The sequence below is a fragment of the Scardinius erythrophthalmus genome (assembly GCF_964197995.2).
Source record: "Scardinius erythrophthalmus genome assembly, chromosome: 20".
Classification (NCBI taxonomy): domain Eukaryota; kingdom Metazoa; phylum Chordata; class Actinopteri; order Cypriniformes; family Leuciscidae; genus Scardinius; species Scardinius erythrophthalmus.
The window spans coordinates 31,546,386-31,570,642 of NC_138240.1; the positions used below are offsets into that span (position 1 = coordinate 31,546,386).

Below are 24,257 nucleotides of genomic sequence, written 5' to 3' on the forward strand. Positions count from 1 at the left end.
AAGCTGAGGTTCCACAATCATGACGATGGCAGAAGGAGCAATAGGATTACCATCAAGTTCCCACTTTTGACGAGTCTGAAGACTTGGAAGATAATCTCGAACAAAACTGACCCAGAAACGATCCGCAAGAACTTGGCTGTGTCTCCACTTTCTACGGGTAAGTATTTCTGAATCTGCATACACCACTTGAGGAAGAGATGCATCTCGCCGCCCCATCAGTAGGATATTTGGTGTGATTGGATCAGGGTCTGAAAGATTTGAAGATACATAGCCGAGAGGCTTCGAGTTTAACAACTCCTCAATTTCAACGAGCACTGTATACAAAACTTCCTCTGAGACTACTTGTATTCCCAAAACTACTCGTAATGCCGTCTTAACAGACCGTATCTCTCTCTCCCAAGTACCTCCAAAATGGGGAGAATATGGCGGATTGAATGAGAATTTAATTTGCTGTTGGGCAAGTATCTCTTGGAAAGAGGGCCTAAGCTGCGAAAATGCCTCCCGGAGTTCTCTTTCTCCTCCCTTGAAATTAGTTCCTTGATCAGATAATATTTCATAGGGCCTACCTCTACGGGCTGCAAATCTTCGAAGGGCCAAGAGGAAACTGTCAGTATCCATACCAGAGAGGAGTTCTAAATGAAGACACCGTGTCGTCTGGCATTTGAATATAATGCCCCACCTCTTCTCATGTCGGCGACCTACTTTGATGGTTAAAGGCCCAAAACAATCCATACCTGTCGACCAAAAGGGGGGCTTATACAGGCGAAGTCTGGAAACTGGTAGATCGGCCATTCTAGGAACTGAAGGCACACCTTTCCACTTCCTACATTCAAGACATGATCTCTGAATCTTCTTTATTAACTGTCGCCCTCTCAGAACCCAGTATTTCCGACGAAGCTGAGCGAACACTCTTTGTGGTCCTGGATGGCACAGAGTGGAGTCATAATCAGCAACCAAAAGTTTGGTAACATGATTCTCAGGATCTAAAACAATTGGATTAATAGCTTCAAGATCCAAATCCTCACTCTGACGAAGTCGTCCACCCACTCTTATCAGCTCTGTAACGGGATCATACTCTGGTGCCAAACCAACTAAACGGCTGTGTGAGGGAGCTCCATGACCATCTTTAAGCAGTTTATATTCCTCAGGGAAATCTTCCATCTGGGCTTGACGCAAAAGACATAATTCTGCTTGTGTTTGAGAAGGTTTAGTCTCAGCTCTTAATTCCATAGAGAGGTGCTCAACAGTTGCTGCAATCAACTCTGACCAGGTATTGAATTGAGATGCATCATACTTTAGAGAGTTTACTGATGCTTGATTAAGTCCACAAAACAAAGGTTTTCTCAGCTCTGTCCCATCCTCTTCTGTTCTTAAGGCTGGAGATTTTGGCCATTGCTGATGGGGCAAATATAGAAAGGGAGGTCCTTGAAACCAGGAACTGGTTGCGGACAATTGATCAAGTCTCTTGCCCCGAGTGATGTCATCTGCTGGATTACTTACAGTGTCAACATATCTCCACTGATCCGGACTAGTATACTCAAGAATCTCTGTAATACGGTTTGCCACGAAGATCTTGTACCGGTAGGATTCGGATTGAATCCAGGTCAACACAGTTGTGGAATCAGACCAAAGTGTCACCCTTTCAACATCCAAGGTAAGTTCCTTTTGCAACAGGTTTGCCAGTTGAGCCCCGGTCAGAGCAGCACACAGTTCCAAACGAGGAATAGAAATGGTCTTCTTCGGTGCTACCCTTGAACGAGCCATAACCAGAGATATAGAAATCTCACCATTTCCGTTTACCAGACGCAAATAGGCAACTGAACCATAGGCCTTTTCGGATGTGTCGCAGAATATGTGAAGCTCTCTGATGACTGGATCTTCCCAGTTCGTTCTTGGACCATACCATCGAGGTACTTGGAGCTTGACCAAATCTGGCAACTCTCCTTCCCATGCCTTCCAAGCTGCCTTGATCCCCTCCGGGATATCTGGATTATCCCATCCTCTGTTAGGTTTCATCCATAATTGTTGCAGAAGAACTTTAGCACGTGTCGTGAATGGAATGATAAAACCCAGAGGGTCATATTGACGAGCAAGTATACGATATACAACTCGCAAAGTTAGGACAGTATACTCCACTAGACGGTGCTTGTAGCTCAAAGTATCCTGCGAGCAATGCCAACTTAATCCAAGAGTTCCCTCGCATGGATCTGTGCAGTCATGACTTAACCACAGGTCAGTATCTACTGAACGAGCTTCGGCTGGTAAGTGGTCAGTCACAGAGACATGGTTACTGGCCCACTGTCGAATCTCAAAACCTCCTTCAGCCAAGGAAGAACGCAATTTCATAAGCATCTCCTTGGCCTCTTTAGTAGTTGGAAAACTTTGTAGGCAATTATCCACATAAAAGGAATGCAAGACAGAAGACTGCACATCTTGAAATTCAACAGGAAGGTTTTGAACACATTTCTGGAGAGCATATATGGCACAACAAGGGCTACATGTAGCACCAAAAGGCAAGACCTGCCATTCATAGACATCGACTGGATCATTTCTTCTCATATTTCGCCACAAGAAGCGTAGCAAAGGAGAATCAGAAGCCAGGAGACAAACTTGATGGAACATTGATCTAATGTCTCCACTTATCGCAACTTGATGTTCTCTAAACCGAAGTAAAACTCCAATCAAGGTAGGGCCTAGAACCGGTCCAGGTAACAAATAGGCATTCAAACTCTCTCCGTGATACTGATAGGAACAGTTAAATACCACACGATGCTTGCCATTATGTTCCACAAGATGGTGGGGAATATACCAAGATTCGTCACTGAGATTAATCTCATTTAACTTCAGTTTCTTAACACATCCAGCTTCAATGAGTTTCTGAATTTCTTTCTCATAAATAGCTGCTTGTTCAGGATCCTTAGCTAGCTGTCTCTCCATTCGACGCAAAGCCGGCATTACTGCCTCTTGAGGTGCTTTAAGGACTGGTGCATTCTCAACTCGAAGTAAAGGAGTCGCATATCTTTTGATTCCGTTCATTTCTTCAAGCTTTGTTTTCTCGTCTAGACACTTGAGAGCTTTCTTATCTTGTTTAAACCGCAGAGCATGCTTTGGAGTCTGAGAGAAAGGAACTACGTCAACTTGCCATAACTTCTCCACATCTTTATGCAACTGATCCATGGAGAGAGATGCCTGGAAGAAACACTGAGCCGTGGAATTAGTCTTCTCACCCAAGAAAGTAGGTCCATGTAATGCCCATCCCAGTCGAGTATGCAAAGCAGCTGGACTTCCAGGAGGACCAAAACGTACTCGCTCTTTGGAGCAAAGAAGGTGAGGATGATCAGCTCCCACTAGTAACAAAGGTTTAACTCTCTGAAACTCCTCCAGAGGGAGGCCTCTTAGATGTTGGTAGCGTCTCTGTAGGACTTGCACAGGATAAGTCTGTTCAGGTAAGTCAATCATTTGAGCAGTAAAGGCACCTTGTATCTGGTATTTACTTTGCTTGTGAGAAGCTGGAGATATAGTGAAGGAAACCGTTGCACCTTCAATTTTCTCTGTGTCTTGCTGAATGGTTCGAAGAACCAATGATTCTGCCGGCCCATGAAGACCTAAACTCTCTGCTGCAGAAGACATGAGCATAGTTCTCTCAGAACCGTCATCTAGGATGGCATACGTCTCCAGAGTCTTTCCGTTGTGGCTCAGAACTACCTTCACAATTTTCAGAAGAACAGAGTTCGGACCACTTGATCGGCTCAAATAAAATATCCTCGAATCTGGTTTGCGAACATTTACTTCATGCAGTACTCCTAAGTGACGATCTTGACACAATGGACATTTTCCTCTTAAGTCACACTTAGATGATCTATGGGCCCAACCACATCTCCAACAACGATTATTGTCAACAATCCACTTCCGTTTGGCTGCCGTATCGAAGCTCTGAAATTCAGGACAATGACTGAGATGATGATCAGTACTGCCACAGCTTGCACATGACGGTTTAAGGCCTTCCTTACCGTGTCGCTGAATTTCGTGGTTTGCAGTTTCAGTGTTCTTTCTTTGAGTGGAATTAACTTTCTGACTTATGCCATGAAGAAAGGTAGCTGTGTGATATTGGGACTTGGTAGGCCTTGCTTCTCTTACTTGGTACTTCTTCATACTTCTAGATTGTTCAAACACTTGGGTAGCTAGATTCTGACAATCTGCTTCCTCTTCCAACCAAACTGAAAAATTCACCAAGTTATAGGACTGGTCTGGTCTGGTGGTTTTGGCATATCTTGCAAAACTAGCAACCTGATGTGGTGGAAGTTTACTGAGTAACTGATGGACATGTGATGCACAAGATAATTCCTTTGCTCCTTCTTCATGATCCCAGGATTGAAGCATTCCCACAAGAGCTTGTACCCGTACAGCAAAGTCACCGAATCCAACAGAATCTCCTGAACGTACAGCAGGTAAGTTCTTAATTGTAGCAATCTCTCGCAGCACCAACTGGTGGGGTTGCCCATATCTTTTCTGAAGAGCTTTTAAGGCAGTAGTATAAGGCTGGGAATGATGGGCATAGGCCAAGGCCAGAAGACGAGCTGCCTCCAACTTCAAATGATCAAGAAGAATATGATACTTGTATTGCTCAGTTTCCTCTGAGGGTAACAAATTCTTTAAAGCCATATTCAGCATGGCAAACTCTTGGGGGTCATCACTCTTCAAATATGGAAATGAAAGTCTTTCAATACGGGCTGACCTAGAAGGATGTAGAGCTGGCATACTTGTGTGAGACACATTCACTGGTGAATGAATAGACATATGCTGGTTAGGTACCATCATTTGCATTCCAATTGGGGAAAGTGCAGTTATTTGATTCACATCTCTTTGCTGCCCCTGAGGTGCTGATACAGTGGTTATAACTCTGGGTATCAAAGGATTCTGACAAGACATAATGGAAGGATTATCTTGCTGCGGTACAGTTCTAGTTGTCTGCTATTCTAAAGAAGTTTGATGTGAATGACCAAGAGAAGCATAAGTCAATCCAGCTGATAAATCTCTAGGAGGCAATGTTGCAACCCTTGAAGGAACTGGCGGAACATTCTGGATATGAGCTGGATATAATACTGGATAAGGAAAATCAGGTAGATATGGAGGCCTCAACAATCCTCCATTTGGAGGGAAGGCTGGCCAACTTGGAGGCATCCACGGAAGACCAGGCATACAAAATGCATTTCCCTGCATTTGATCAGGCGGCCATATGCTTTGATCCCTTCCTACTAGATCACTAGGATAAAAACTGGGATTCATTTGATGATGACTGACTGAAGATGAAAGACCATTATGTTGTTGCTGAGTTAAGCCTTCACCCATTACATTGGGATGCATTAAAGGTTGTGACCTGAGGTTATCTGGGAGAGGAACTGAGAGCCTAATAGGCGGACATGGATCAGAAGGCTGCTGGTGTTGTCTCTCTGATGGCCCTCTAGTCGTGGCTGCTGAGGAAGTAGGCATTGAAGAGGTAGGTGGCACATTCTGAGATGAGGGCAAAGTATTTTGTCTCTGAACTTTTGGTGGTGTAGAAAGCACATTATCCTGCTTGGTTTGATGTCGTCGCATACATTCACTCAACTCATCCACAATAGAATCTCTGGCATTCATCTCATCTTGCTGGTTTGCTTGTATGGGGATATGAACAGGGGATTCTTGAATAGAACTGCATTCAGAACCAGTAGAAAATGAAGAACTTCTTTTCCTTTGCATATCCTTCATCATGTGTCCCACATCCAACAACATTCCTTTCATTTGTTTAATCTCCTCAGACAAAGACTTCACCTCATTCTGAGTAGCAGTAATGGAAGCTCCTTGTGATGCAACCAAATGGCTCAAATCTTCTGGCTGGTGTGACAATTGTCCAGCTGGATGCATTGAAGGATTTAACTGAGTCATCATATAATCTTTGTGCCATCTTGGAGGTTTTACAATCCTTGATGAACGTTTAGGTTTCACACAGTCATCCTCAGTCTCCATTCCAGTTGCCTCTCCGGCTCGAAGGACCATGTAGAAATTTAGCAGAAAGTTCTAGGCTGATTTGGCTGTTGCTACTGGAATGGTGGGTCCATTAAAACTCATTCAGTCATCAAGTAATTTTCCCAGTTTATTTGTGATGACATAGGAGTAGACATTTCACAGATGGCAGTGATGGTAATTGTTGGTTTCTAAACCCCATAAACAAAACCATTAATTAATACAAACACAATTGCAAATCTTAAATCATACATCTCAAATCAGCTTTAACAATCAAATGAGTATAACATTAAAGAACTACTAAACAACTAGAACTCAATATATCAAACACATAATCCTTTAAACTAAACAAACAATCAAAAGGAAACTTACATGGTCAACAACGCAACAATTCCACACAAGCCATGTCTGAACAACAGCTTTTTTGGTTCAAACAAGAGGAGACTGAAACATAATTAGTAAGGGGCCACAGGTGCTCTTTATCAAGACTCAGTCAGCCAATCAGATCACAGCAGGATTTTCTACATCCGCCAAATGGAAACAAAATGTACAGCTTGAATATTCAATCCCTACATGGGCGGGAATGAAACGCCCCTTTCCGCTGATTGGTCATCAGCTCCGCACAACAGAATAATAGTAACCTGATACAGTTGAATGAATTATTACAGAGTTTATTGCAACTACATTTACGGTAATATATTTTGTTTTGAGATTTGTTATTGTGTTTTCTGATTTGTTTTTCGGAATTGTTGTTGTGTTGTCTAACTTGTTTATTTATTTGTAGTCTTTCCATTGCATTTATAATTTGTTGTTTTGTTTTTGGATTTGTTATTTTGTTTTCGGAATTGTGATTTGTTTTGCACTTCTCGGCAGTAAAGCGACATAACTGCTGCTGGTAGTAGGTCACGTGATAATGACAAGATGGCGAATGTAGTACGTCGTCCAGATTACATTCATACTACACTCGCATACTATGTAGAATTTACTTCGTGGTCATGGAGTAATTATTGATTTTGGATGCAACCATAATGTCTCCTTTACTTGCCAAAAATGTCAAGCACATGGCAAATAGATTTTTTATTGTATTGGCTGAAGGGTATGTCATATGATATTAGTATATATATATTTTTTTTTTGTGTGTGTTGAACATTATTATTGTATTTTAAATGCAATTTTCTTCGCGTCATTTATAAATTACAATGTCCCATACAGGGTTAATCATTTTCTCAGCAGACTAACATGTCCCTTTGATATAAAACGGACACAATTACTGCCTCAAAATTACACATCTCCTTGCATTGATATTAATGTAAGGTGTCTTTCGCTTAAGAAATAGTGGGGACATTATTTTGGAATGTTTTCTTTCATTACGTTTAATATTAGGCTATTTAAAATCAAATAAATAGGTAAGAATCGAAACTAAATTAAAAAAATATATAAAAGCGTAAGCGTAATCTATAAAATACACACGTTAATTAAGGCACCAATGTTATGGTCAGCCGGCATGTGTGTAGTGTATGTAAAGCACAAGTAACGTAAATAAAGCGCACGTGAAGTGGGCGGGAAAAAATAGATTCAGTGTTGATGAACATTGAGCGGCAAAAGGTAAGCCTACAGTAGCAGATGTCTAAACTTTTACAATTATTTATTTTTAAAATAATACAGCTAATTTTACGGGATACTGAGGTGAAACCGCTGCTAAAGACGGCAAATATTCAGGTTTATTGAATTGGTTAGTCGTACACAAGATGGTGTCTCAAAAACTAGCGATCTCTCTCGTTACCCAGGTAGTGCTAATATATCCGGGTGTCATTGGCGCGTTCCGAAAGCACAAACTGTTTGGTGCCTATCTAGTCAGCATTTTGGAAGACAATAAAAACATCTGACCGGTGCCTATTAAGGCTGTCTAGGTCGACAGCTTACTGTATGTTTTGAGACAAACTCAGAGCCTAATAAATAAGCAAATCTAGCATTAGGCCTTTGTACTTTGATAACCTGTACTCAAGTAACGTTACAACATGTGGGAATTTCTTATGTCACTGTTTGACGAATGACTACATCATGTAACGTTATAACGTTATGTATGGCATAAACGCAAATAAGCTCAAATAAGTTTCAACTCACGGTCTCCCATGACGACGTGTATTTTCTCAGACACGGCACACATCACGATGTTTTATTCCCAACTCTTCGTCTCTAAACGAGGCACACTAGCCAAGATCTGGCTTGCAGCCCACTGGGAGAAGAAAATAACCAAAGCACATGTGTTTGAATGTGACCTGGAGGCCACCATCAAGGAAATCATATCCCCCCAGGCAAGATTCACCTAGTTAATCCAAATATTGACACAAAACCAGCTAACTAATGAAGCTAGAATTAAGTGTAAAGCTAAACTAGAAAAAGTAAAATAAGAATTTTGTGTGTGTGATCTAACTCTGTGATTCATTACCAGATTAAAATTGGTCTGCGAACATCAGGTCACCTTCTTTTAGGAGTCGTCCGGATATACTCGAAGAAGACCAGATACCTTCTGACAGACTGCAGTGATGCGTTGGTCAAAATTAAAGTGGCTTTCCGGCCAGGTAAATGCAGCCTTTCGGATCTGTGAATGAGTAAACACTGCACTGGATGAGCACTGCAACTCTAATGATATTTCTTTTTTGTCCATAGGACAGACAGACCTGCCCAATGATGCGATGGAGGCCACCTTAAAAACTATCACTCTACCGGAAGACTTCACTGACTTTGAAACTCAGCTGCCTGATCTCAAGTATTGTGTTTATCTACAGCACTCGATCACAGCTCTTCAGACACATTTATTCTGATGTACTAGTGTTTTTATGACCTATTTGGCATTCTATGTCTCACCCAGGACCATTGATGTGGCAGATCACTTCTCTTTGAATCAATGCCGCACTGAAGATATTACTCTCAAAGAGAACTTTGGGAACCACTTTCTCAACATTGAGGGAATAGGTATCAACTCTGAATTATCAATAAAAAAAAGTAGTTTTTACATAGTTTATGCAAAACCATTCATGTCTCTGTATTTATTCAGAAGGGGAGGAAATCCAGTCTTATCAAGGATTGTTTGATCAGAGTTTCAGTGTCCATGGCGACTGCTTTGGTGACGAGGAAATGGCTGTTGACCTCATCGGTGAGTTCATCACACTTAATATTCATGCTTTACATGCTAATGAAATGTCAGTAGATTAAAGAGTTTTTTTTTTTAAAGGTAACACGAAATCAGAAATTAATCTTTTTTTTTTGTGTGTAATGCAGCAATTATTCAAATGAAATTTTTCGTACACAGTATACTGTATGACAAGAGTTACCATTAATGTATTAATTTGTATTAATGTAATAGCAACTGCAATAATAGCAAATAATTAAATGTTTTTTTTTTAAATGGGATATATTGAAATGCCTTTTTGTTACATTACAAAAAAAGGGGTTTCAAGTAAAGGTGAATTGTATGATTTTTTCACCACCAGAAGTTACTTTTGAGATGTGGCTATTTTTATACTATTGACTACTGACTATTTTAATTTTTAAACATGTTTGGGAAACGTGGCTATCTCATATTACCCTGGTAATCCAGAGTTCTCGCGAGAGCACAAGTTGAATTTGCTCAGCGAGTTTACTCTGGCGTCGAGTAATGATGCTCATTAAATTTGCCCTTGTATCTGAGCTGCACCAATCACATCAGGTTATCTGATATAGGCGGGCCAGAGGCGAGCTAAACCGATGACGACAGCACTGTGACGTCAAAGTCATTAGTAAACATTGCAAGATGGCTATGGATGAACACCAGTTGTTTGAAACGGCTTTGGCCGCTACAATGAACGAGTTCGACTTGGCTTTTTATCTAAAAGAGGAACAGAAGACGGCGCTCGAAACGTTCCTTTGCAAGAAGGGCGTTTTTGCTGTTTTGCCGACCGGATACGGCAAGAGTCTAATCTACCAGTTAGCTCCGCTGGTAGCTGAGCGTATGGGGCTTGTTGTGATTGGTCGTAGTGTTATCCAATTGCGTTCAGGGAGATTTTCAAACGCATGCTTGGTGCCGCCCCTCGAGCTGGGCGTTTTTCATTAGTCGACACCAGACCATTAATCTTTCAGATTTAGGTCTGGATTTCCAGGCTAATCTCATATGGCTCAGTGTGGGCATTATGTGTTGAGCATGGATTCGAGTCCCTTGCGTTTTTGTGCATTTGGGTACATTTGATTTTGTACAAACACATTTGCCTAATTTTTGTCTTTATTAAAAACCTTAATATAACCTCATCACCTTCCCACTTCTCTGAGTTCAATATTTGTTTCCTTCTCTTTGTTTGTGGTCTGTCAAGATTTTATAGCGAGTAATACTGAGGATGCTCTGATGCCGGATTTGTGTGAGGACACTTTTGAATTACCAGCTACACCTCCTCCAACTGCTGTCAGTGCAGGTAATGATGTTACTTTTTGTTTTAAGTATTTGCATTACATTATATGTTACCCTTTGAAAGAGATGAGCCAGCAGCCATGTTGTTGTTCATGGCTTATTTTAATATTTCATTCTCATTAGCTGTTAGGAATAAGTAAATGTTTTACTCAAATATGAATAAAAATCATATTTATTGGCTTGGTAAAAAGTCTTTACATTGCCGAAGTATTAATAAACTTAAAATACAGAAATACACATTCAAACACAATTTAAAAAATGTTTTGTCATCTAAGTGTATTATATGTCTTGCTGGCATCCTTATAAGATCCTCTAATAAGATTGTAATAATTAGACATGTTTGATTTGCATTCATGCATATTGCTGTCATGGAGAATAAATCTGACATAGCCAGTTTACAATGTGAAGTGAATATAAATCAAAGTTGTTTTTTTTTTTTTCAAAATGAGGCTAAATTGTCATGCATTTAAATAAAAATATTTAAAACGAAATTTAATAACTAACACATTTAGGTGTATAGTATGTGCTTTACTCGTTTAAAGGGCCCCTATTATGCTATTTCTAATGTTGTTTTGGAGTCTCCTACAACAGGTTTATATGCATCAAAGGTAAAAAAAAAAACTGTTTAATTTTCTCACAATATACATTTGCACATCACCACATTTTCAATGATTCTCAAACGACTCGTCAGATGAATCAATCTCTCTAAATCCCTCCTTTCTGTGAGCTGCTCTGCTCTGATTGGCAGACAGCTCAGTCTGTTGTGATTGGCCTACTGTGTGTCGAAAACAAAACCGGCCATTGCCATAACAACGTCAGCTCTGCTTGTCCTGAGGCTTCCTACGCCGTAAACTAAACACAGTAAAGAACAATGGCGTTGATATCAATCCGAACACGAGTCTAATGATGAAACACTGGAAGAACTAGTTATTCAACCCGAATCTCCATCGCAAGGACGACTCGAGCAGGACGATTCTCAGTGATACGCAACTCATTTTGAGGTACATTATGAGATGTTGCAACTGTAACTCCTCACCATCAGCATTAACAAGTGCATGTCCATCAACAAACCAATTATTTTACTTGTACTTATTTATTTACTGAGTATTTTTCAATTTTTTTGCGGTGAACACGTGGAAACTGTATCAATAACAGTCAGCATACATAAGCTCTAACGTGAATGACTGATGTAACATAAAGGTTGGTAAAACAAATCTTGCTCCATGCTTAATCTTTACTCAAAGAAGTGAGAACGACAGACAATATGCATTAAAGGAACAAGCCAACTTTTTGGGACTTTAGCTTATTCACTTGGGCGGAGTGTGGTGAGGAGCAGAGATTTCACTCAGAGTTGGAGTAAATCACTCCGCAGAAGTAGCAGTGCTTCGCCTTCTGGGAATATAGTTCCCAGTATGTATACGGTTAGAAGATGGCTGTGTCTCATGTGACCTTGTTATTTGTGCACGCTGTGACTATACAAATCACAACATGTAAATGGGACAATTTTGGCGTCATTTTGTCACTTATTGGGAGCAGTATGCTAGCTGGAGCCATTTACCTCCAGTCTTTGTGCTAAGCTAGACTAGCGGTGGGTGCGTCAGACAGAGTTACGGCCCACACGGTGATGAAAAGGGTATGTGTTGACTTATCTAACTCTGGGGGATACGCTGAATAAGCCCCAATAAGTCCCAAAAAGTCGGCGTGTTCCTTTAATAGACACAGTTTTAGGTAATAGTGGCCCACAGCTGATTAGCAGATGTAACGTATTTCAGTAAGACAGTAATAATGTGAGTTAACCAGTTAGCAGGAGACCTACACAATATAAAACTCAAAACTAAGTATTTTGAACACCATCTTTCAAGAGCAAGCGGTTTGCGAATCCTGCATTGAACTCTGAGATTTGAGAAATCATCATCAGTAAAATAAAGGGAACACGGCATAAGTTTAGGATTATACTGCTGTGGTATTGTGGTAAAGATGAACTTTAACCACTGATTCTTCACATGCTTCACAGCGTCTTCTTGCTTTCTTCACATGCTTGGCCTTGGGCAGTGAAAAAAACCTTCACATTATAGAGCACAGCGCCGTCTTCTCGACATGATGCTATCCAGTATCCACAGGAATCAGCTGCAGGTTTGAGGGGGTTCAAGTTTTCCCTGGTGTCTGCACGTGCAACAAGTGGGCAGGCAATATGCTAATGTTTCGTCTAGACGTCACAACGAAACGGCTTATGACTCGTTTGAAAAACGATTAATTTCATTGACTCAGAGTCAACTCTTACTTTTAAAACCAAATAACTTTATGTACGTAGCACTTTCAGATTTAAAACTTTGCAGGATGTTTTCATTCACTTAGAGCTATGTTACACACTACATGAAAGGTAATTTTCAAAAATCCATAATAGGGGCCCTTTAATACCTGACCTGATTATAATATAATATCTGATTGGTTATTTGGGTGTACAGTAACAATCTTAACATTGATTAATCAAGCAATTTTCCTTCTTTTCCAACATGAACATTAGGGTGGTCCTTATCAAGTCCACAATTTTTTTTTTTTTTTGCAAAATGTTAGTGTCTTAACCTCTTAAATTGTTCCTCTTAACTTCAAAATTAGAAATATGCAAAAATGTTGACAAAAAAATTATATTTAGAGGTAGCTCAATCATGTGGAAGATTGCCTATGTTAAGATGTGCGGCGTTATTGTGATATGCAAGTAATATTAAAAGATGCTGCAAATGAACTACATTTTATTGAAATCAGAGCAACACTGACATGACAACAATGACAACAATCTCAAAAAAAGCACAAAGTTTTCAACAATCCCTGATTTCTGATGCTCCGCAGCCAGTGTTGACTTTTTGCAGTCTGGATAGATCCGTCGGTGATCTTCCACCACGTGAAGGAGAAACTACAATTGTTCTTCAGAGTGTGTGAGATAGCCACTGTATTCTTGAATCAGAGCCACTCCTCTCTCGGCGTGATCATTGACTACTTTCATTGCATGTATGGTTGCCTGTGCCTCCTGATAATCTGCTTGATACGGCCAAAGTTCCAGGTCAATTTCAAGGAACGTAATGTAATTTTTTTAACCAAAAAATTTGCTCTAAACCCAAACAATAACCAAGGTGATCATCAATAGAAATATGTATTAATTCCACCAGGAAAGGTAAATCTGCTAAACCGGGTCATGGATGGATTAATTTGGATTTAGTTTCTACAATAAGAAAACTGAGATATGTATCTAAAATACATATTTAGGAATATATGGTGCAATAGATGCTTTTATGGAGATTTTTTGGGAATTTTACTACCCAGGTACAATACCAATTCAAATGTTTTTACGAAAATCATCAAAATCTCAGAAAGTTTAAAGCTATTGAGCTACCAGTAATTATTATGTTACTGCCATAAAAAATGGCATGCTGTATTTTCTTATATAAAGGAACAATTTGAAGGGTTAAGAGCATGACAACTGGAGACTTTAAAAATAAGGACCACCCTAATGAACATTTACCACTGTGTCATTCTCTTAAAGAGCCGGAGTCTGTGAAACCAGGACTTTCCTGTTTAAAGGGTAGGAGCAGTCCAGCCTTGACTGAGACCACTTTCTTGGTAAACGCAGAGGAAGGTTTCGCTCTTGCACCTGTTGCTGTCACACGTGAGTGTTAACTCCTCTGGAGAATATTATGAGCAGTAGTATTTTTCTTCGCTTCAAATTGGTTGACCTTGTTCACTTTTGAACTGTTAAAGAGATAGTTCACCAGTCATCATTTACTCAACCTCATGTCCTTCCTAAACTATATGACTTGCTTTATTTTGTGGAACATAAAGGAAGATATTTTGTGTCCATACAATGGAAGTCAATGGTCACCAAAACTATTTGGTTACCAACATTATTTAGAAATATATATTTTTTTGTGTTCTGCAGAAGATTGAAAGTCACACAGGTGTGAAATGGCACAGGAGTGAGTAAATGATTTTCATCTTTGGGTGAATAATCCCTTTATTGTTGGGGTTTTAACTGGTCTCATGAAGCCACTTGAGGGTGCTGTTGACAACCAAGAATAAAAATATCCATCGTAGGTTTTGTAGGCCAGATCATGGCAATGAATCAGCTGCTGCAGTGTGTACACAGTGCACAACATGTAGATTTTCTGTGTTCAAGGAATATCATGATGACCTGCTATGTTTTCCAAAAGGTGTAGTATGCAACCAGAGTAATATAAACCACAGTTTTGCATAATATTAAAAAATACAAAATTTGTGATGGCAACTAAAAACCACTCACTGCATTAAGCATGTAACTTAGTGAGTTTTAAATGTTTCCACTGGCTAATTTTAGCATTATATACTACATACTGCTCAATGATGAGAACGCTAGTATTTCATTCAGAATCTAGGCATGGTCACAAATTTGCTAATAATTGCAATTCACATCAGACTAATGGAAAGTTCAAACATGTGTTCAGCATCTCCAACAAGGAAAAGAATGACGAGGAAGAGGAAGCTGGTCATTGACCGGTCAAAGGAACTAACTGACGATGCCATCAGAGTTCAACTGGCTGACTCCTCTGACCTTTTAACCCCGTTGGAGATAGCCCCGCCCACTCGGCAGCTCATGGAGTGGAGGGCGAATGGAGGGGTGAAGCAGCTCTTCTCGAGTTTTTGCCTTCCAATCTTACACCCTGACTTAAAGCAGGTATTGCACACCCATTCAGAAATGGCAGCAAAGCTCAGCTGAAGTGCACAGCTGTCATTATACTCTCAGTGTAGCATGAAGGCAGTGCATTATAGGAAAGCTTCCTCTCCCTCTGTTTCCTCTAGCTGTTCCCTTGTGACACATCACCTAGGAGACAGGGCTTGAAGGGAGGAGCGAGACAGCAGGCTGACCCCGAGGAGATGAGAGAGCAAACTAGAGAGGGTAGGAAATCACAATGCTTCAGACAGAAACAGAGTTGATGAGTTTGACTTAGTTTGCCAATGAATAATAAATAGTTTGCCAATAATTTACTCACCCTCATGTCGTTCCAAACATGACTTTCTTTCTTCTGTGAAACATAAAAGAAGATATTTTGAAGAATGTTCACAGTTTTTGTGACTATCGACTTCGATTGACTAGTCAAGAAAAAAAAGTCTTACAGGTTTGGAATGACATGAATGTGGGTAAATGATCACAAAACTTTCATTTTTGGCCAAACTATCCCTTAACAGCTAATGCCATTGCTGTGTCATGGTAGCAGAAAGTCTCTCAGTGAAATTGACTTGAATATTGAAATTAATTTTATCCCAAGTCTTCAGAAGTCATATGACTGCATCCTAGCACTGCCTTCTCAAAGCCTTTCTTGTGTGTTGCGAACACACAAGGAGAGCAAGATATTCAGGGAATAATGACTTGTATTGTAAGTCTGCACACTGTGCAAAATGTTGTTGTGCTCCATGGAAGAAAGTACGTTTAGAATGGCATGAAGGTGAAATCTCAGCTAACCCTTATTACTGTGTGTATACCTGTAGCGGTCTGGGACAACACTGCTGAGCCGGTGCTGGAAGACTGGAGTTTGCTGCAAGAGTCTGTTGGACAGGATCAAGCAGATAATGCAAACATTACTGTAGAAACTTCTGTCATTCATCCAGAACCTCGTCCTTCCTGGAACACCACCAGTGTAAGAACTACACACTTGATGAGCACTGACTTCAAGAAGTCAAAATTCACGAAGTCATAGACCCTGTTTATTTTTTTTTATTCAAGTTATTGGTCTTATTTTGAATGATTCATTGATGTAAGTTCATAATCTTTCATCAGAATAGAGCTCCACCTCTGAAAACAACGTTTGACCATTCTTTCACCCTTTTGGTCACAGGAGAGTAGGTTGGAGGTGTCGTATCCAGAGCCTGTCTCTGAGATCTCCATGTTTGGTCATTCATCTGTAGAGACGAGGGAAACCCCACTGGTGACACGGACACAGGTAGTGCTAAACACTCAACCACACCCAAAACACAATTTTAGCCATTAATTATAATCATTCAGCATTACAGTATAAATGAAAGCTGTCAATTTTAACATTTATTAGGCTTAAAAAAAAAACATCTTTTAAATTAGGTTAACTTAAAACAATTTTCACATAAACCCATTATAATACATGTCACATATACCTGTGCCCTCTAATATATTAGGGCATTTTTTTCTATTGGCCCATTCAGACCGGTCAGTCCCATGGTCATTAGGCCACGTCATAATTTTCTTTCGAAATTTGACCAAATATAATAAATTTGCTTTTAAAAACCAAGTAAATATATTTTTAAAAATGTTTTTCCAATTATCTTACACAAATGACGCTTCTGACCTCACCATCTTCCTCCTGCTTTTTTTTATACAGTTTAGTGTTACAGGGACAGTGCACATTAATAAACATTTATATGTTATGTAACATATATATCCTGTAAGTAACAACCATCTCACTGAATCTGCTTCTACATGTGAGAATTTTCGCAATTTTTTTGTTGAGAAATTGGCAATAATTAGACAGTCCATAGTGCCTTCGACTACTGACCCTGTAGACACTCCCTCGGCCATCAGGTTTTTAAACTCTTTTGACCCAATTACCATGGCTGGTCTAACAGATATAGTCGCTAAGTTGAAGCCTACTGTCTTATCTCTTGATACTGTTCCTACATGGTTCTTCAAACAGATTTTTTATAATGTGGGGCATTGGATTTTGTCTAGTGCTGTCAATCGATTAAAAACTTTAACTAGATTAATCACACATTTTTTCTGTGATTAATCGCAATTAATCACAATAAAAAAGAAATGTTTTTGTACGTTTTTAATATATTTTATTATGTAATAATTTCACAGTTAATCAAATTAATGTAGAAACAACATCATGACAACAAAATATTTTAAATACTTGTTTAATGGCATCTTTTTATGAATGAAGGCCAGTATTACTGATATACAGCTACTGATTTTTTTTTTTTTTCACATTTATTAGGCTTCAAAAATATAACAGTTTTTAATTTCAGTGAACTTAAAACAATGCTAACATAAACCCATAATAAATGTCATATTTACTTGTGCCCTTCCTGTCTTAACAGTTAGGAAATATACATAAATTTAATAAAGTTATCAAAGTTATATGCAGTCTGCACTGCATAAACTATAAATTAAATAGTTAATCCTTATTAAAGCTACAAAAGTTATTTAGTCAAGAGCAGTGAGTCATTTTCTCTGTTCCCTTTGTTCTTTAACTTTACTGACAGGAAGCTTTATTGGCTGCTGTCCCTTTAAGAGCAGACAGACACGCGGATCTCACCGTTTATATACTGTCTATCTCACACGCGCCTCGTTCTCTCACAACTCTTTTTGTTCATTTTAGACTTTATATAAATCATTTAAGACTGCTCTTATGAGGATAATCGACAAAACTGACATTTTGGGATTGTTATTGTAATTGTTAGTTCAAGCGCGAAAGAGAACTGGATTCTGGCGCCTTGTCTATGCATTGTGTGTGTGTGTGTGTGTCACATAAGGACATTCACAGACAGCGCATTCTCTTTTGTCTTGCCGCGCTTGAAATGTTTAAAAGCATTTAAATGAATAAGAGCGTGATCATATAATGTAAAGCTAGCCAACGGATGGCAGAAAAGACGGATGCTGCGTTAATTGCGTTAAATATTTTAACACGTTAAACCAGACAAAAATTAATCGCATGCGTTAACGCGTTAACGTTGACAGCACTAATTTTGTCTATTATAAACAGATGCCTTCTCTCAGGTTTTGTCCCTGCTCTTTGCAAACATGCCTTGGTGAAACCCATATTAAAAAAGCCAAACGCGGACATTACTGATTTGTCAAATTTTAGACCTATCTCAAATTTATCTTTTCTATCTAAGATCCTTGAGAAAACTGTGTTATTGCAACTACAGAGCTTCCTTGATGAGAATAGTATCATAGAGAAATTTCAGTCTGGTTTTAGGACTAATCACAGTACTGAATCTGCTTTATTGAGAGTTTTAAATTATATTTTGTTGTCTCTTGATTTTGGGGACTCCGTCATTTTAATTCTCTTGGATCTGAGGGCAGCATTTGACACTGTTGACCACGGAATTTTAATGTCACTCCTTGAAAAGTCTGTGGGCATCCGAGGAAATGCTCTTAGCTGGTTTAAGTCCTATCTTACAAACAGAACCTTTTCAGTCGGTATTGGAGATTCTGTTTCGTCCGTAGCTCCTCTTACCTATGGCGTACCACAAGGCTCCATTCTGGCTCCTACTTTGTTTTCATTGTATATGCTGCCGTTGGGATCAATTTTTAGGAAACATGGAGTGTCTTTCCACTTATATGCAGATGATACTCAAATCTATCTGCCTTTTAAGCGCACTGACACAAAGGGCCTTGAAACCCTATCTGCGTGCCTAAATGACATAAAATCCTGGATGTCCTTAAATTTTTTACATTTAAACGCAAGTAAAACAGAGGCTATTGTGTTTGGCCCCTCTTTAGGAGATGGAAAAAATAGTTTTAATACTGCAGACCTGTACTGTGATATTAAACCTACGGTCAGGAGTCTGGGAGTGGTTTTGGATTCCTCCTTAAAGCTAGAGAAACACATAAACACAGTGGTCAAATCAAGTTTCTTTCACTTGAAGCTATTATCTAGAGTAAAGCATTTCCTATCACCGATAGAGCTTGAAAAAGTTATACATGCTTTCGTTCTATCCCGTCTGGATTATTGGAATTCCTTATATATAGAACTACCCCAGCCAGTTCTCAATTACAAGGCTTCAAATGGTCCAAAATGCAGCTGCCAGATTCCTGACTGGGACTTGCAAACATGGACATATCACTCTGATTTTATTGTCTCTTAACTGGCTGCCGGTGCATTACAGGGTTCACATGAAAATACTGATGTTTGTTTTTAAATCTTTAAACGGTCTTGCACCTTCATACTTGTCCGAACTTGTAAATGTTAATGTACCTGGGAGGTGTCTAAGGTCCACGAGTAACTATAATCTGTCCCAGCCACGCTCGCGCTTAAAGTCAAGAGGGGACCGTGCTTTCGCTGTTGTCGGTCCTAGGCTGTGGAATAGCCTCCCTGTCTCCTTGAGATCGCTATCCTCTTTATGAGTTTAAACTCAAATTAAAGGTGTATCTTTCGGAGCGTGCATTTATTTTTTTGCAGTCTGAATGATATTTTTATTCTTCAGTCTTCTTGGATTTATGTTATGTGAAGCACAGTGGTCAACTTCTGTTGTGTTTACTTGTGCTATATAAATAAAGGAAAAGAAAGTCTATGTGTCAATGTGCCAGTTTAGTCAACTTGGCTAATTTTCAGCTGTAGTCCCTGGGCAGGTGTAATGTCAGATAAAATACATTAAAACAAATCAACAATACTTACACATACAGTAGACTACATTTCATAAGAATACATAAAGTACATTAAAACAAGGACAGCAAAACATAAAACAAGGCAAAGCACGCTTCAGGTGAATTTAAATAGCTACAAAGTATGGGCATCTTCCCTGCTACACACAGCAAACAAAACTTGTCCCGTGCCGTACTCCGTTGCGCAGGGTCCTGTGAATGCAGACCTCTACTTACAGCCTTTCCTGTGAAAAATTAACCAATGAGAATCTGAGCTTTCGTTACATCTGAATTTGCACTTAATTTTAGATCGATTAGGTTCTTTTAAAACCGAAAAAAACTTTAAAATCGATCATAAAGATGACCTGTCAAACGATCTGAGCGATCCTTTATGGCTCTTATTATGTTACTCAGTGCAGCTGAGATGGTTTATTCCAGGACACTATTATATTATAGCAATAAAATGCAAGCATTTCCATTTTTGTAAGTCTATCCTCCCGGCAAGCGATTAAACTTTTACTGTGGTTGTTGTTAAAATGTTGTAACTTCAAATATTTCATAGAACGTATGTAGGAATGCCAATAAAAAATATATATTTTTAAAGAAAATAATACTTTTATTCAGCAAGGATGCATTAAATCAAACATGACAGTAAAGACTTTTATAATGTTACTAAAGATTTCTATTTCTAAAACCAAGTTCTTTTGAACTTTCTATTTATCAAAGAATCCTGAAAAAAGTGTGGTTTCCACAGAAATATTAAAGGGGTGGTTCGGGATTTTTGACATCGGACCTCATTTTTAAGTCAGCCTGGTTGTTATTCATCAGTGGAGACATTTTTTAAAAAAAATTATCCAGTCCTTATATTTGGATAGTTAGCCGATGCTAGGCTAGCGCGAGTCAAGGGTAGATGTTAGCCAGCCATTAAAAACCGTTTTACCCACTCCACAGTGCACCAAACGCAAATCAATTATAACACTAGACTATCGATGCAAATGTCCGTTGAGAGAATAATGTTAGAAATCAAACATTACCTTTCATCTCAATGATCCCAAAGGAACTAGTTTCTCAGCAGCTGCGGAATTTTACTTTGCTCCAGTTAGTAATGCGGCAAAAAGTAAACACAGAAAAGAAGCGCACTACAGTGTGTGCAGTACATGTGTGTACCGGCTCACTCGGTTGCCAAGGTAATCAATATCACTCCGCTGCTGCTGTAGACAAGGCTTATGATTACAGGGAGCAAATTATAACTAATGCAATGTGATGAAAGGTAATGTTTGATTTCTAACATTATTCTCTCAACGGACATTTGCATCGATAGTCTAGTGTTATAATTGATTTGTGTTTGGTGCACTGGGGAGTGGGTAAAACGTTTTTTAATGGCTGGCTAACATCTACCCTTGACTCGCGCTAGCCTAGCATCGGCTAACTATCCAAATATAAGGACTGGATAATTTTTTTAAAAAAAGGTCTCCACTGATGAATAACAACCAGGCTGACTTAAAAATGAGGTCCGATGTCAAAAATCCCGAACCACCCCTTTAAGCAGCTGTTTTCAGCACTGATAATAACATTTCAAATGTTTCTTGAGCACCAAATCATCATATTAGAGGGATTTCTGAAGAATCACGTGACACTGAAGACTGGATTAATGCAATATTTTAAAATATTAGTCTTTTACTGTATTTTTGATTAAATTAAAGCAGCCATTAGAGATTTTTTTCCCCCATGAAATGATGTATATGAATGTAATATAACAATTTTATATCATCAGTAATGTTATTGAAAAAACACATGAAAGGATAACACTTTATCAGTAGAGAGTTGCTGTGTTCATAGGTGTGTGTGTGTGTGTGTGTGTGTGCGTGCGTGCGTGCGTGCGTGCGTGCGTGCGTGCGTGCGTGCGTGCGTGCGTGCGTGCGTGCGTGCGTGCGTGTGTGTGTGTGTGCATGCATGTAGAACTTTTGACCTCTTACTTTTTGTCTTCAGTCAGCTCTGAACAGCCAGGATGTGGAGGATAAGAGACTGACCAGTCGGGCACATGACCTCCTCCAGGCCCTCAAAGTAAGAAACTATCAAAAGCTGTAGATGAGGATTTTGGGGTGAAGAATTAAGAGAATGAGAAATTAAATGTATGGGTGCTGATGAGAACAGTAGGCTTAAGGGCATAAACTCAATCACACACACACAGACATTAATATGACACTCTGTTCACAGTAGAAACGCCAGGCCGCGTTGAAGCACTTCTGTCATATATGAAATATGTTCTGAATAGGATAATATGAAATATAATCTGTGTAGGACTGTGTAGTTTGTATGACTTAAAGATCTTGTGTGGTCCAAGAGACATAGTGATTAATTTCACAGTATGTGACTGTATGTCACTGTTCACTGACTGTCGGATGTATGTAACACACAAACATGGCAGGGTTTGTCTGAAAGCACTAGTTCCAGCAGCTTGTGGGTACTGGGTGAACCAGCTAGCCTATAAAATCGTTAGATCAAGATACTTGGTTGATACAGTGACATCTGTGGTGAAAGAACAACCAATCACTGGATTTGTAGAATTGTATATTATGTTATGTTTTGTTCCCTAAAAACATTTATGTTTTTTTTATATTTAAGTAGATGGTTTTTTATGTTTTTTTGGATTGTACATTGAAAATATAATAATAATATTTATTTAATCATAATTTATAATTTTTTTGGACTTGAATATTTCTAGTGTATTGAATACCATTAGGTTTAAATCTCTGTATAAAAAGGTTTAAGGTAGCTGATGTTTGGAAAACTGGGCACCCCTTGGGTTGTGCAAGTTAAACATCATTTGATTATGGGGTTAAAATTGTTGCATTATTCCAAATAAATAGATTGAGATTCACAAACAAATGTAAAGAGATTCACAAATAAATAGATTAAGATCCACAAATCCACAAAAAAATTATAAAATTCACAAATGAATAAAATGAGATTTGCATATATATATATATATATATATATATATATATATATATATATATATATATATATATATATATATATATATATATATATATATATATATATATATATATATATAATTATTTAATTTTTTTTTTTTTTTTTTTTTTTTTTTTTTACAAATGTGTTTTGTTACAAACACAACTCTGCCTGGCATTTTTTTTGTGAACCGCTTTCTGTGCATTTGTAAATTGCCTCACGCATCTGTGGCTCTTTAAACACTTCTAGCGTCGACGTGCAGACAAATCCACAAATAAGTGGACTCCACCCAGCGTTTACTCAAGCCAATCAGATAACGGCCACATTGAGCTGACCAATCGTATAACACGTTCTCACTACAACCAATGTGGCCGTTAATGCTCATTTTATTTATTTGTGAATTATATAATTTTTTGTGAAACTCTTTACATTTATTTGTGGATCTTAATCTATTTATTTGGAATAATGCAACAATTCTAACCCCATATTTGATTGCTCTCCAAAAAATTTTTTTTATAAAGATTCCTTTCAAAATGGCTGACCCTTCTGAAAGTCACTATATAATTTGCATACTTGATAATGTATATATAGTGGATATATGCATGTTTTAGGTTTGAACTTGCACTAACTTCTCCTTTCTCTTCAGAGACAAGACTCTTCTCCCAATGCCGTGTACAGTCTTCATGCTTTATGTGAGAGCAGCAGTCGTTCATACGTGGCAGCCATGTTTTTCTGCTTGCTGGTGTTAAAGAAACAACAACTTCTCGACCTGCACCAGAGCGCCCCCTACAGTGACATCATCGCCACACCTGGGCCTCTCTTTCACTCCCCCTAGAACAGATAGCCATGAAGCAATGGAGGGGAAAACATGAGGCTTTGACTCGTTTAAGGGCTTTGTTTTTGTGTCGTTCATGTTCTTGGATGGAAACAAACTTGATGAATTTCTGTTTTTAAAAAAAAATGTAAACAGTGTTATGAATCCCTGTGCTAAAAACAATGAAATTCATCTGCATAGTGTTATACTGTTTGTAATATGTAATATATTGTTCTCAGATCTATATGAGCTGGCTAAATCGTACCGTAAAGCAGCACAGTGAATTGTCTGCATCAAATGATCGTTAATTTGATTGTTTCAGTTTAACCAATTTAATGATCTGAGTAAATTGACCAATATTTGTTCATTACTGAAAAGTGAGTTGCAATGGCTTGAAAGTCGAGCATGAATAGTTATTAGGCTTTTCTTCCTACAGTTTAATGTAGTAATAGTTATGTTTTAAAAACAGTTCTGCTCTGTGTTGGTTATTTTCTTTTCACCGAATCCTTATAAACCATTAAATGTATAAATCAAATAAATATTGCAAAACTAAAAGGAAAAACAAAATCTTTTACGCTTTCTCATGTTGTTACAAACTATGACATGCTTTCACAAACACTAAGGAGGAGTTTAGCAGATTGCTCTTTTAAAATGGC

At 38.6% G+C, this 24,257-nt stretch overlaps 1 protein-coding gene across 2 annotated transcripts; it reads left to right on the forward strand.

The window, feature by feature from the left end:
- Positions 1 to 7,549: 7,549 nt before the first annotated feature.
- rad21l1 (RAD21 cohesin complex component like 1) lies at positions 7,550 to 24,228 on the forward strand. 2 transcript variants are annotated; one of them, XM_081348618.1, is made up of 14 exons: positions 7,550 to 7,608; positions 8,158 to 8,318; positions 8,456 to 8,585; positions 8,674 to 8,773; positions 8,876 to 8,979; positions 9,062 to 9,160; positions 10,350 to 10,448; positions 13,983 to 14,105; positions 14,917 to 15,146; positions 15,272 to 15,368; positions 15,959 to 16,107; positions 16,306 to 16,410; positions 21,798 to 21,872; positions 23,434 to 24,228. In XM_081348618.1, exons 2-14 carry the CDS (start codon positions 8,175 to 8,177, stop codon positions 23,620 to 23,622), a joined length of 1,644 nt encoding a protein of 547 aa, XP_081204744.1. In that variant the 5' UTR covers positions 7,550 to 7,608; positions 8,158 to 8,174; the 3' UTR covers positions 23,623 to 24,228. The 2 variants fall into 2 exon arrangements, with proteins under 2 accessions (XP_081204744.1, XP_081204745.1); XM_081348619.1 differs by lacking the exons at positions 14,917 to 15,146; positions 15,272 to 15,368 and having other exon boundaries at positions 23,434 to 24,146.
- Positions 24,229 to 24,257: the final 29 nt, after the last annotated feature.

Excerpts from the sequence above, each read along its gene's own strand:
- rad21l1 (XM_081348618.1), top strand. The coding sequence starts at position 8,175 with ATGTTTTATTCCCAACTCTTCGTCTCTAAACGAGGCACACTAGCCAAG. Across the intron at positions 15,369-15,958 it reads GAGAGAGCAAACTAGAGAGG|CGGTCTGGGACAACACTGCT; the intron begins GTAGGAAATCAC and ends GTATACCTGTAG. Across the intron at positions 16,108-16,305 it reads CTTCCTGGAACACCACCAGT|GAGAGTAGGTTGGAGGTGTC; the intron begins GTAAGAACTACA and ends TTTTGGTCACAG.